The 13,496-nt window shown below is 43.9% G+C and overlaps 1 protein-coding gene across 1 annotated transcript; it reads right to left on the minus strand.

The window, feature by feature from the left end:
* Nucleotides 1-771: 771 nt before the first annotated feature.
* Nucleotides 772-13,436, minus strand: GOLT1B (golgi transport 1B). Its single transcript, XM_080915074.1, has 5 exons — nucleotides 13,303-13,436; nucleotides 6,704-6,795; nucleotides 5,017-5,195; nucleotides 2,815-2,896; nucleotides 772-947 (listed from the first exon to the last, which is right to left on the minus strand). Exons 1-5 carry the CDS (start codon nucleotides 13,325-13,327, stop codon nucleotides 909-911), a joined length of 417 nt encoding a protein of 138 aa, XP_080771200.1. The 5' UTR covers nucleotides 13,328-13,436; the 3' UTR covers nucleotides 772-908.
* Nucleotides 13,437-13,496: the final 60 nt, after the last annotated feature.

Raw genomic sequence — 13,496 nt, forward strand, 5'->3', positions numbered from 1 at the left:
ACATCACCATAAGCTATGAGAACAAGGTGGGAAACTATGGCCAAATTTCATAATGAACCCAACAAAAGAACTACATCAGGGCATGGGAGAACTCATGTGCTGTGACTCATTTAGGATGGCAAAAGGCCAACTCCAATAGTCTCTGTAGCAGACTACTCCATGGCCAGAACGCTCTCTGCTCAGCTTCTACACGGGACAGCTTGTATGAACATACCCAGGCCACACTTGAGAGATCTGCGCCTCCAGGGTGTTACAAAGTCAAGAAAGAACGTGGTCAGCTATGATTGAGGAAGTAACAGCTCAGAATGACTTCTGTGTATTTCAAAAAAGAATATCTAGTTCATTTTTATCTGGCTCCAAAATATTAAGATTCGATGGGACCACAAAAGTTTTATTTTATCCATGTTTACAAAAAAAGTGATTCACACATGAAACTGGGCTTCCTTGGGCTGATACATGGAGACGACATAATCCAATCCAATCCAGGCATCATTATTAGAAATCCAGCACACCTAGACATATCTCGGCCATCACAATGGACATTATGAAAAAAAATCAAATGCCTATTGGTGTTTCTGAATCTTACAAAAAAAAAAAAAAAAAAAAAAAAAAGTAACAGATACCACGGTTCTCTCTGAACAGTTGTCTCTCACACTGCAGAGAGAATGAGAAACAGACTTCTGCAGTCACTAAGATCGGAATAGGCTGCATCCTCTCCATCTCCGGATCTCAGACCCCGCAAGCCTGCCGCTGCTTCTGCCACAGCTGTGGGGACTTTGGAGGGCATACATTTTAAACTTCGGCAAGGAACTTTATACGGTAGTTCGTGAAATTTAACTTTGTGCTGAATAGTCTTCAAAAGGGTTTTATAAATAATACAGTATGTAAATTCTTCAGTTCCCTTGTTGTTATACCATGTTGTTGCTTTCTCCAACCTTGTCTACGAACTGTAAGGAGAAGAAAAACAGAGTTAGAGGGAACTCGAGCATTGCACAGAACTGACTAAACCCTTCAGATGCTGGTCTAAAACATCCAGTTTTGCAACATTTGCAGGAATTCAAGGCATGACAGTCGTTAACTGGATGGTGCCCACTACCATCTTCTCAGATGTGTATAAAATTGATTTTTTTAAAGTCGCTTTTGCATGGCATGTTATACACGTGAATTTAAGAGTGAGACATGAAAATGCAACACAATGAATAAAATGATGAATGGCACCGACACCGCGATAGCTCAACAGGAAAGACGGGAATGCCAGCCACTCATGCAGTAATGACCCCAACAAGACATTTCCACTGACCATTCCTGTGGATCTCTTCTGGGCCTATGTGGTCTTTGGACAAACAGATTTAACTCAATTAAGTTCAGTAATCAACAACAGCTATCAACTAAAAAAATGTTAACTGAGCATTCTGGACATCATCCTGAAGTGGGCAAAGACACTCAGTGTTGCCAGTGTAAATTTGTCATTTTCAAGTAAGAACTTCAACGAACACTTCTGTAAACGGTTATTAACTTTGGCTATCCCAAACCAGAAAGTCTGTCCTCAGCATCCAGATGGCGGTGTGTATGTGCTCAGCGGCAACGCTGTAGTGTAGAGCACTGTGTTCTAGCCAGCGGTGCCTCGGCCCGTAAAACGCTTCACACTGCTACTGATCCTCAGATCCCCACTGTACTCATCGCCCACTTGCACACTCACAACAGAATTTGTAAGCTAGCACAACTGTAGGTTTAAGTAAATTCATTCTCAACATGAACACTATTTATATTGAGTCTGGTAAGGGATAATGGATCCTTGGTGCACCCACCCTAGGCTGACATACCAACCTTTAAAATAATCCTAGAGCAGAGTCACTAGAACTTTAAAAATAAATTTCAGTGGTTTTTTTTAAAAAAAAGAAAGAAAGCACCATATTTGTTCTTCACAAGTAACTGCAAATACCCGGGCTGCGTCAGGAGGGCTCCTCTGCCTCTATGGCTGGAACGGGATTGGGCTTACAGGAGTGCTCCTCCTTCTAGAAGCCCTTGCTTCTCTCTGCAATTTGTACACAGACTCAGTTCTGCATGAGCATGGAACTCCGAAAGGCTCATGACCTGACATGGGCTGCTCTGAGCCCCAAGCACTGCCTCCTCTCAGCTCCACTCCATTCTCTAGCACGGTCTCCATAGCTCAGGATCTCATAGTTTTCAGATTTAAAAAATGGCTAAGAAGAAGTCATCTGGAGTTGTCATGAGTCTGACTGGGTCTGACATCATTCATTTACTTGGGGACAACGTCTGGCAATTCTATCCTGAGTGGCAGGTGTTATGCTGGGCTCTGGGGAAGGATGGATAAAAGCTATTTACCTCTCCCTGGAGGACTATGGTCCCAGGTCTGGAGCTCTCTTCTTCATAATTAAAACAGGTAAATGTTATGACAGAGGTGTGTACAGGAGGGGAGGTAAGTCCTGAAAAGCCTTTGAGACCCCACAAGAGATGGCAGTCCCCATGGCAAGTTAGTATTAAGCATCCAGAGCACACCCCAAATACAGGAGGGGTTTCACCTATCAATGCATAAAAGTAGCTTAGCTTTATCAACCAGAGTAACATCAAAATTAAAAACAATATTAAAAATGGCATGTTCAAACAATGTCAGCTTTCAAAGGTCTAAGAATGATTAGTTTTGGTTTTCATGGTAACCTGGATCCATGTGACACAATCATTTATACCCATAATTACACAATCACATCAACAATTCAAACTCCCAGTGAAACGGCATCAAAATCCATACATCTGGTGGTTCTAGAATGCACTGCTGACTATGTGACTACTTACTGATCTGATTCCAGGTAGATTTAGGAGGGACCCAAGGACAGGCACTCTTCTGATAAAGCCAACGACCACTGGAAAAAAGCCCCTGGGAGGAAGAAGACAAGGTAATTACATCTCAGTGCTCTCTACCAGGAAGAACCACGGGCCAAGTAAGATGAACACTCCGAATCACCAGTTACAAGTGCAGTAAACAATTTGATCGCTGGTAAAATGGTGCTCAGAATAGAATCTAGATATGCTGTGGTCAGACCACAGGCTTTCTGTTCTACTGCTGACAACAGTAGTAGAGGGCAGGGGTACGTAGAAGAAATGGGCGGTATAAAACCATGAACACAACACTGACAGTACACCTACCAGTGGGGGGCTCACATCATGTCAGTTTCTTGTGTGGATACAAGCCTATGGAAGCGACAATGAATTTAATTGTGGATCAGCCTCTAATTAATTTAACTGTGGATCAGTGAACCCAGGAAAGAAACACAGTTTGAGAATGCTCAAAAAATAAACTGCATCTGGGTCTTAAAATGCAGTTCACAGGGATGAAAGTACTAAAGCAGAGGAAGGTCAGTGAGCACCAACTTAAACCTGAACCCATAGGAAGTGACTGAAGCCGCCACAGAGGAATAGCTCTTAAGGTCCAACTAGGCACATGCTTCAAAGACATGTAGGCTGCTTTCTTAGCAGTACTAAGTTCAAATGGATATTTAAAGGTATATGGTGTCAGAGGCTGCTACTGAGGGTCATACGAATTTGGAGAAAGAACCACAAAGACCCTTGACTCTAGATCTGAAGCCAAGACTCCCTCAGAACAAACAAAACCCAACAGAAGCATGAGGGTTTTACCAGAAACTTCAATTTACCAATAAATGGCAGCATCACCAAGGGCCAACTCTGATCTTTTGATCCTCACTGCCATTTCTGTTGTTTTTACATTTTACCACTTCAAATGGTGAACATTCAATGCTCAATCTCCTAACTTTATACTATGTACCAAGTTTGAGCCTTTTAAATATTTTTTCTATCTCCAATTGTTCTTTCCTAAATACACCCTAACTTTTCTATTAATGTATGTGAGCATGTGTAAGCATGCAGTACATACTATGATGTTTGGAGGTCAGAGGACAGCTTATGGGAACCAGCTCTCTAATTCCACCACACAGACCCTGGAGATCCAACTCAGGTCTGTCCTCAGGCTCAATGGTGAGCACCTTTATCCACATCACTGAACCTGACGTGCAGTCAGTCTAATGACTGTTCTCCCCAAATGCCCTCCTGACTCAACTGTTTCTGGCTTAAGGATCTTTGTGTCCTTCTGCCGCTCTGCTGCAGGCATTGCTCTCTAGCCTAAATCTGAAGACAATAAGCACCTCAGAGAAGTCTGCAGCCTCTTCTGGCTTGTGGCTCACACTGCCATGGGGGAACGGCTCTCCTTTTTTAAGAACTAACAACAGCTTTCACAGCTATCTGAGCCCTGTCAGTCACCAACCTCTCCATGCTGACCTACAGGATGAGCTCTGATCCGTTCTTTAAGACTCAGCTTATCTGAACATCCTTCTCCCTGGATAAGTGCCTCCCTTACCATGCTCTTAGAATATTGTGTGCTATGGTGACATGACATTACCATTGCATTTCTTTACAGTCTGCTTGCCATATCAAAAATGGTAGCTCCCCTAAGACAAGTTTGGTACTTAATTCATTTTTATGTTTTAGGTGACACTGTGCCTGGCATTTTAAAAATAAATACAAGCAGTGCTGTAGAGCACTGTCTTTTCCGGCCAACTTGCTCCTGCAAGACAGCAACTGACCTGCACCTCCAGTGTGTTCAGCACTGGATTCTCACCATGTACACGCACTAAACACCCTGCCGTCATGCAGCAGCCACTAGGAAGCAACATATTTTGTAACAACATGACAGATCCATGGACCTATCCATCCTGTTAGAAGACCAAGCGCTGTATCCACCTTACAAATGGCAACAGTAAACTCTGCAGCACTGAGGATATTTTACAGATTCTTTATTAGCTCACTTGGGCAGTCATTTACATTTAAGGAAACATTTTTTAGTTGAATGACCTAAATTTATAATAAAACTCAATTAAACAGTGGTCATTCAGGAAGTGCATCAACCACACTAGCCCAATTACCTGGGTTTCTTAGTTATTTGAGATACTGGCTCACGAAAGAAAAGAAAGAAAAGGGCCTCACCTGAATAAGAGAAAGAATCCATAAATTTCGAAGATCATGCCTATCAAAGGCCAACCAATAAGGACCACGAACACACCACCCAGGAAAAATCCAGTGGCTTTCACTTTGTGCTTCTGGAAGAAGAATCTGAATGTTCTTTCTAGACCAATTACAAAAGCCAAACCAGCCACAAACAGAACCTAGGAGAGAGACAATGCAACACAGGAAAGGGTTAAACATTGCAAAAACCAGGAGGCAGCTCCCTAGAGAGGGGGTGGCTTGGCCTTTGATGTGCACAAATGCCAGGGTCCTGCACTCATGCCAGCAGCAGGAACAGGGAGTAAGGTGAGCATCCTCAGGTCCTGGCTGCCTTCACCTGCCTCATTCTTTGTCTATCTCCATTCAGTGAAGGAAAATGAAATGGATAGAGGTATCAACAGCTACAGCAGGTTCCCAGTGCGATTGCATAGGAAAGAAACGGCCTATTCAAGCAGACAGCTGGCAAGGCCTGGATGGCAGCCTGCTTTAATTGTGTCACTCAAATGTATTCCCTGATTCTGCAACTGTCTCTGCGGGGTGTGGAGGTTCCTATGAATGGAAGATTTGGTGATGGCTATGCAGACAGCATTAGATCAGCGTGAAGCTCAGGAAAGAGCCCAGCAGCAGAAGTGACACATGTGTGGATAAGAGACTATCCCTGAGCTTGTTTCTCCTTCACTGTGTGTGAAATACTTCCCCCATGAGCTTTCCTCAGGAAGTAACACCAAGCCCATCAGCTAAGTGTCACATTCCCAGACAGCAGTGCGGTTAATACCACAGCTTTAAACATCACCTTTGTTACCCTTTCTCTCTTTAATTAAAATAGGTCACAGACTTCAAAAACCTCGAACAAACTGCAAGGTCTTCTCCACCTGCTCCCAAGGGGGTCGCTTACTTCAGGAGCTCCTGCATGACCCCCAACACACGGACAGGGCAGTACACAAGCAAGGAAACAAGGCATGTTGTTTCTAAGGAGGTCGGCTAACACCACAGCCAAGTATTCAAGAAAAAAAAAACAACTGATATATTCACCTAATTACCTATACGGGGGATGTGCATGAAGGTTAGAGACTGTCTCAGAGAGTTTGGGTTTCTTCTTCCATCAAGTAGGTTCCAAGGATTGGTTGGTGGCAAGCTCCTTTACCCACTGAGGCATCCCATGGCAAAGAGATGTACTTTTTAAAAGTGTTTAGGTTACTGAAAATCTGTTTACACAGTTTAATCACAGGTACAGTCTTAGATATTCTCATTAAGCATAGTTTCATAAGTTTACTAAGGGAAGGGGATAACAAGTCATCTTTCTTTTACTTTTTGAGACAGCACCTTTTTCTGTAGCCCAGGCTAGCTTTAAATTTGTGGTGACCCTACCTCAGTTTTCTGCGTGTTTAGCTTACAGGCCTCAGCCACTATGGCTGGCTAGGTCAGCTGCCTCTGTCTCTTACTCAGGGGCAGCACCCATTTAATCCACTGTAAACCCACCACAGACACTTACTAGAGTAGTAACCTAGCGGGAACCTTTTTGAGCTCATCTGCTAGTCAAACAGAGCTGAGGGGTTCACTGCTGCTGCAAACAGTAAGCCTGACAGCCATTTCCATGATTAACAGCAACATATTACTAGTGGATGAAACTGCCTGATGAAATGTAAAAGACACGTATTCAAAGACTTACATTTCCAATAGCCAGCAGTGCTTTGTCAAAAAAGAGAATCATTCCAAAGAACAGGAAAAACACTCCAAATCCTGTTAAGCCCATGCCAATTTCTGCAACATAAACCACATGGTTAAAGACAAAGAAGAATTAGGTCCCTGACAACCCCATAAACCCAGCACTGAAGGCTGCAGGTCCCCAGTGCAGGCCAGGCTCCTCCAGCATCAACCATTAACTAAACGAGGCACCGCCACTAGCTCTACAGCGAAATGTAAATCAGGAACAGCGAATCCCTAGTTCTCAGGCAGGAGAGAGGAAAAGATGGGCCAATATTCCAAACCTCTGCTTATATATATTTTTACCTTCCAAAACCTGCTCTGGCCTTAGACAAACATTCACAGGCTTTAACGATTTATCACCTACAAACTTTACACTACCAGTATCTACATGTTTAAAATGAGAACCTGAAATCTTAACCTAACTTACATTTTTACCTCTTCCTCGAAACTAACACTTGTCAATCCACTTCTAGATATCAAGGGTTCCTGTAGGTACTGAATACAGTGGTGGGCACAGTTCAAATGCAGCCTATCCTGCAAAAAATGCTGCAGTGGCCTTGCATTCCCTAAGCCTTACCATTTGTATGAGGCCAGACTCATATGAATGCCAGCCACCTCTCAGTCACACTGCTTTAGCTGATAGAGGATAGTTTGCTTTTTTTAAAAAATTAAAAGAATTGTTGTTTTCTGACCTGTTAATTTCCCTTCAGCTCTAGAGATCTAAGATCCAGGACAGTTACAACACACCCTCTCAAACTGGGGGTGGGGCAACAGAAAACAAAGGGTCTGATGAACTGATACTTTCTTACCTTTACCTCTTTCTACAACTCCAAGCCCACCAGGTTTCGATACTATCTTCCATTTTGATTCTAAAATTAGTCTGAAAGCCTGTCTAACCTCCATTCGAATTTAAATGTATTTCAGATGCAAATACCAAAGTAACACTTTCTTCCTCAAATGTCTCAGAATTTCCTAAAACAATTATTTAGGTGTTAGAGTCTAATTTCCTAGAGAAAAATATGAAGAGGAGGAAGTAAAACTCTTTTAAGTAACTAGTACTTAGGAGCAAAGAATAGCAGCCCAGTCATTTGAATGTGACTACTTTCCAGTTCACAAGTTATTATTTATGAAGATGGAAATCAAGCTGGTAACCTGCTTGCTCAGCAAGCATGAGAACCTGAATTCAGATCCCCAGCATCTATATAAAAAAGCCAGACATGGTGGTTCATGCTTGTAATCACCGAGCTGGTGAGGCAGAGATGGGGATTTTGAAGCTTACTGGCCAGGCAGTCTAGCCAAATCAGTGAGCCCCAGGTTTCAGTGGAAGACCCTGTGATTCATTATGTATGTATGTATGTATGTATGTATGCATGTATGTATGAATGATGTAGAATGATTGAACAAGACACCCAATGTCAATATGGCCACAAAGTGCACACATACACATACAAAGTAAAAAGCATCCCTCAAGTTTAAAAATAAAGGAAGAAAACTATATGGAAATAGTTCCTATGCATCGGCACTATAAAGAACTTCCCAGAAAATATGCAATATACAATCCTTTCAATATCACTGGCAGGTAGTGAGAATCACATCACTTTAGGGTTGAATGATAACATGTAGAGAGGAGAAACTGCCCCAAATTGAACTGTGGTTAAGTATCTATCTATTTTAACCATTATAAATATTTTTACCTACAGTTAAAAACATACTTTATTAAACTCAAGGGTACTGGAATTCACAAAACATAAGTGATTTAAATTTAATCTTAGTCTAGAACAACTCAGTAGGTACCTGTACTGACTGGTTTTGTGTGTAAACTTGATACAAGCTGGAATTACTATAGAGAAAGGAGCCTCAGTTGAAGAAATGCCTCCATGAGATCCAGCTGTCATCAACTAGTGATCAAGGGGGGGCGGGTGATCAAGCCCACTGTGGGTGGTGCCATCCCTGGGCTGGTAGACCTGGCTTATATAAGAAAGCAAGCTGAGCAAGCCAGGGGAAGCAAGCCAGTAAGTAACATCCCTCCACGGCCTCTGCATCAGCTCCTGCTTCCTGACCTGCTAGAGTTCCAGTCCTGACTTCCTTTGGTGATGAACAGCAATGTGGAAGTGTAAGCTGAATAAACCTTTTCCTCCCCAACTTGCTTCTTGGTCATGATTTTTGTGCAGGGATAGAAATCCTTACTAAGACAAATAAGTACCAGCATAGTGATGTATTCCTGTGACAACCTGACCATGTTTTGGGGAGGACTGTGGAAGGACTTTGGAACTTTGAGCTAGAAGAGCCACTGGGATATTAAGAGCTCTGTGGGATGTTCTGTAGGAGCTTGGAAGACAATGTTGAGAACAGTGCAGAAGATGGAGGCCTGGCTTGTGAAATTTCAGAGGGAAGATTGAAGACTCTTATCAGGGCTGTTGCTGTTTTGACTGTGAAGGTTCTGTGGTTTTGGTTAGCTGGAGCTGGAGAATCAGCTGTGATTAACAAGATAACAGAACTACTAAAGCAAAATGTTTGTATGACTGGGACCATTGATGCTGATTGCCTGGAGCTAAGAAATTAGTGGTGATTAAAAGAGACCAGCATCACTGAGGTGAAATCTTCTGGAAGGTGTTTTCTGAGAGCACAAAGAAGCTATGTTCCAGAGATAGCCAAGGTTGTACATTGTGCTGTGGCTAGACTTCATAATGTGTAAGTCACCCAGGTGGTACTGGTTTGTCATGAAGAGCAGCTGAGGCTCTGATTGTGAGAGGCCGTTAGTGAAGGTGCAGCCTCAGTTACAATTAACTGAAGGGGTCATGCAAAGAAATTGAGGCTTGGCACCATGAAGACAGCCTATGAGAGGTTATTGGTGAAGCCTTATTGCAGCACTAGCCGTGTTTTGGAGATCCCAGTACCATAAGATGACCAAGAACAGCAGTGGCAGTGGCGTATAGGCAGCCGAAACTTAGAAGACAAGGTGTGTGCTACAAGGGCAGAGCTGGAGAAGTGACCCAAGCCCTTGGAGGAGCCCAGAAGTTCCTGAGTGGATCCCAGGCATTGGATGGTTACAGTTTGATTTTGCTTTTCATTGTGACTGTGCCCTGATATTTTCCCCCTTGAAGGAAGAAAGTATTTTCGTGGAGCCCACAGTGAAGAGACTTTGAATTGTAAGAAGACTTTAAATTTTAAAAGAGATTGGATATTTTAAAGGAACTGAAATTTTAATATGTAAGATTTTGTAAAGACTGTGGGACTCTTAAGGTTATTTCAATTTTGGGGATGAATAAGAAAGTAAGGGTTGAGGCTTAATAGGGATGTATTTGTGTGTCAAGTTGATAAGGGGTCAATTGTACGGACTGGTTTTATGTCAACTTGACACAAGCTGGAGTTATAAAGAGAAAGGAACCTCAGTTGAGGAAATGTCTCCATGAGACCCAGCTGTAAGGCATTTTCTCAACTAGTGATCAAGGGGGAGGGCCCAGCTCATTGTGGGTGGAGCCATCCCTGGCCCAGCCCATTGTGGGTGGTGCCATCCCTGGGCTGGTAGACCTGGGTTCTATAAGAAAGCAAGCTGAGCAAGCCAGGGGAAGCAAGCCAGTAAGTGACATCCCTCCATGGCTTCTGCATCAGCTCTTTCTTCCTGGTCTGCTAGAGTTCCAGTCCTGACTTCCTCTGGTGATGAACAGCAATGTGGAAGTGTAAGCTGAATAAACCCTTTCCTCCCTAACTTACTTCTTGGTCATGTTTTGTGTGGGTATAGAGACCCCGACTAAGACAGTGCCTGACCTTTTAAGAGTTAGCTGCAGTGGAAAAGACACCCCATGAAGCTCTTCACAGCGCAGTGCCCACAGTACCTCATGATTCCTTTAACAAAGTTCTGAGGCATCCAGTAGCAACAAAGGCTCAAGTTTCCCATGAGCAGCCCATTCCTCACGTCACAGGCTGCAGGGAGACTCCAGACCCAGTCTCCTCTTTCCACAATCCTACAGCCATGATTCATGAACATGGTCAGAAAGAACAGCTGTCTGTGGACTCTTCTGCCACACTGGCACCTGTCCAATGCTGCCAGGAATCACCCATGAAATGGATCAACCCTTCATACCTCTTTCTCAGCTTCACCTTTTCCTTTGCTCCTGTCCTCATCCAGCTGCAAATTCCCTGAAGTCAAAAGGCCCACATGGTACAGGGATCTTCCTGCCTAATTTATATTTGGGAAAACATAATCTCTTTTTTTTTTCTGCCCATAAAAAATAAAAGTTGATAAAAGCAATATGAGGTATTAGCTAACATACAGAAAAGGCCTACTGAAAAAATTTTATAAAGACCCAAGTTAGCCCACTGTCAATCACAGCTGACATTTTAGTGATGGGAACACCTTCACAGACTGAGAGTAGCCCTGCCTTCCTCATCACACCCTTTAGGAAACAAAGAGTTCAACTAAGTAAAACAAATATCACAGAAGCATTTTACTTAATGTGACAATCTAGATGTAAGCTGGAAGCCGTCCCCATTTCATCTCTCTGAGTAAGTCTTGGCACTTCTTTAGGCCCTGATGGGCTGGGGGAGAGTGTACTATAGTATTTAAGCCAATCATGAACTGTCATCCACCAGACACTGCTCAGAGCTTCAACTGCCTGGAAAGCCATGACTCATGCTGGCACCTTGCTAAGATGCTACCGGTTTAACCCCACCGTCAATAACACAGACAGACACAATCTGAATTTGACAAGCTCTGGTTCCCTAGGCACTGGCCGTAACTCATCATCTCACCTTGGACATTAACAAGTGAACATCACAGACTTTCACCATCCCAAGAAATCTGGTAAAATGAGGGGAAAACAGCTTTTTCTGCCCAGAATCCAATTCCTCACTGTGCTTTGTTGGAAAGTGATATTCTCTGCCTTGTGCAAAGGGTAATTTATATACTACAGAACTTGTACTGTTCCAAGATGTGAATGTTTACATCAGGTTTCCTCAGAAGCTAGTATTGCGGTGGAAAACAAAGGCTTCTGAACCAGTAATTTTTTCTGCCTTTGTGTATAACTGAATGTCTTACATGTTCTAGTTCATAAATGGTCCCTGCCCACCTTTCCATACTCATCTAAGATTTAAACATGTAAATAATAAAAACTGCTTTTCTGGAGGATCCAAGTTGGTTTCCAGCACCCACATCAGGCAGCTAAAAACCATCTGTAACTATAGCTCCAGGAGGACCCTAAGACTCTAGCCTCTACAGGCATGTTAAGTGATCTTAATTATTTTTTAATGTTTTCTTTATTTATATAACTACATGTTGCAGTAAACTAAAAACACTCTCACAAGACTATTATTAGTGACAGGAGGGGGAAAAAAAAGACACTTTTATATCTGACTAGAACCAAATGAGCCTGACTGGACCAATAGACAACAGCTCTGGGCTAGAGAAGGCAGTTGTACCGCCCTCAGTCAGACAAAGAGTGGACTGCCAGGGGGAGTGTGTGGGGGGGCGGGAATCACAAAGGATCTGTGACATTCCAGCGTGCCACAACTTCAGCTTAAATCTTCAAACTCCACTTGAGTATAACTTCAAGGAAGGCTTTTGTTTCACTTCAGTGGGTGTTAAGAATCTTTAAAATCTAAGGTGACTATCGAGTTTGAAGAAACCACGTTCGTGGCAAAGAGCAACAGATGTCATACCCATAAAAATATCTTTAAAAAGCAAACAGCTTGGATAGATTTGTAAATAGAAAAATAATTAAGATTGACGAGAAGAGGCAGAAAAATGGAAAAGTCACAGTGAAGACGATGGAGCCAGGGATAATGCTCAGTCAGTCTATAGAACACTTGGCTGGCATGCTCTAAATCTCTGGGGCCACAAAAAAAAAAAAAAAAAAAAAAAAAAAAAAAAAAAAGCAAGACTGCAAAGCTGATCAGAATGATGAGATACGCAGAAACGGATGCTAAAAATAAAACACAAAGTATAGTATCCAGCACTAATAAAGAAATCCTTTACCTGCCTGTAGAGACAGGCAGGGTCGTTCATGCTTGTAATCTCAGAACTTTAGAGACTGAGGCAGAAGGATAACAAGTAGGGAGGCAACTCCTAACACAATGAGCGCAAGGCCAGCCTCATTTACCTACAGTGTGATCCTGACTTCTAACCCAGAAATCTAAACCATCAGCGTCAACGCTCTGAGCATAAAGTGACTTTAAAATCAGTAAACTTGGTGGAAACTTAGACGGAAGGAGAACCGAAGTCCTTGCAAGTGAGTTCTGGGTAGGCTGGTAAAAGTAGTGTCTGATCACCGCTCTCTACGGCCCCAGTTACCCCAGCCTTGCAGGAGGAGCCTAGGCGCAGGCGGGCAGTCCAATGCCCGCCACCCCAGAAACTTGGTCCGGTGGCGGCTCCGTGGGGCAGAGCGCGGGTGTCACCGGGGCGAAGGCGCCAGTGCCACTTCAGCCGGGGCAAGTCAGCGGTCCTCCCGTCGCGGCCCCCTCCCTCCCGCGGGCCGCCGCCCCACGCCGCGCTCGCTCCATTCATTGGGGGGTGGAGCAGAGGCTACGGCGGGAGCGCCAACGCGGGGACCCTGCAGCGCTTACTCTGCGTATCCGTGAGGGAAATCATGGCGGCGGCGGCGGCGAGGACCGCGGTGCCTCGGGGTCCACGCTGCGAAGCCTAGTCCAGAGAAGAGCCTCGGCGACGCCGCCCGGGCCCGAGCCGCCACGTCTTCCGGAAACACGCAGCCACCGCCGCCGGGCCGCAAAGCCAATCGCCATTGGCTGCGGCGTGGCCA

This window comes from Micromys minutus, assembly GCF_963924665.1.
Source record: "Micromys minutus genome assembly, chromosome: 3".
Lineage (NCBI taxonomy): Eukaryota > Metazoa > Chordata > Mammalia > Rodentia > Muridae > Micromys > Micromys minutus.

Bases quoted from the DNA above. Each gene is read 5' to 3' on its own strand.
- GOLT1B (XM_080915074.1), bottom strand. From the start codon at position 13,327: ATGATTTCCCTCACGGATACGCAGA. The intron at 5,196-6,703 runs GTAAGTCTTTGA...TCTCTCTCCTAG, and splicing joins CACTGCTGGCTATTGGAAAT to GTTCTGTTTGTGGCTGGTTT. The intron at 948-2,814 runs GTAAGTAGTCAC...TTCTCCTTACAG, and splicing joins ATCTACCTGGAATCAGATCA to TTCGTAGACAAGGTTGGAGA.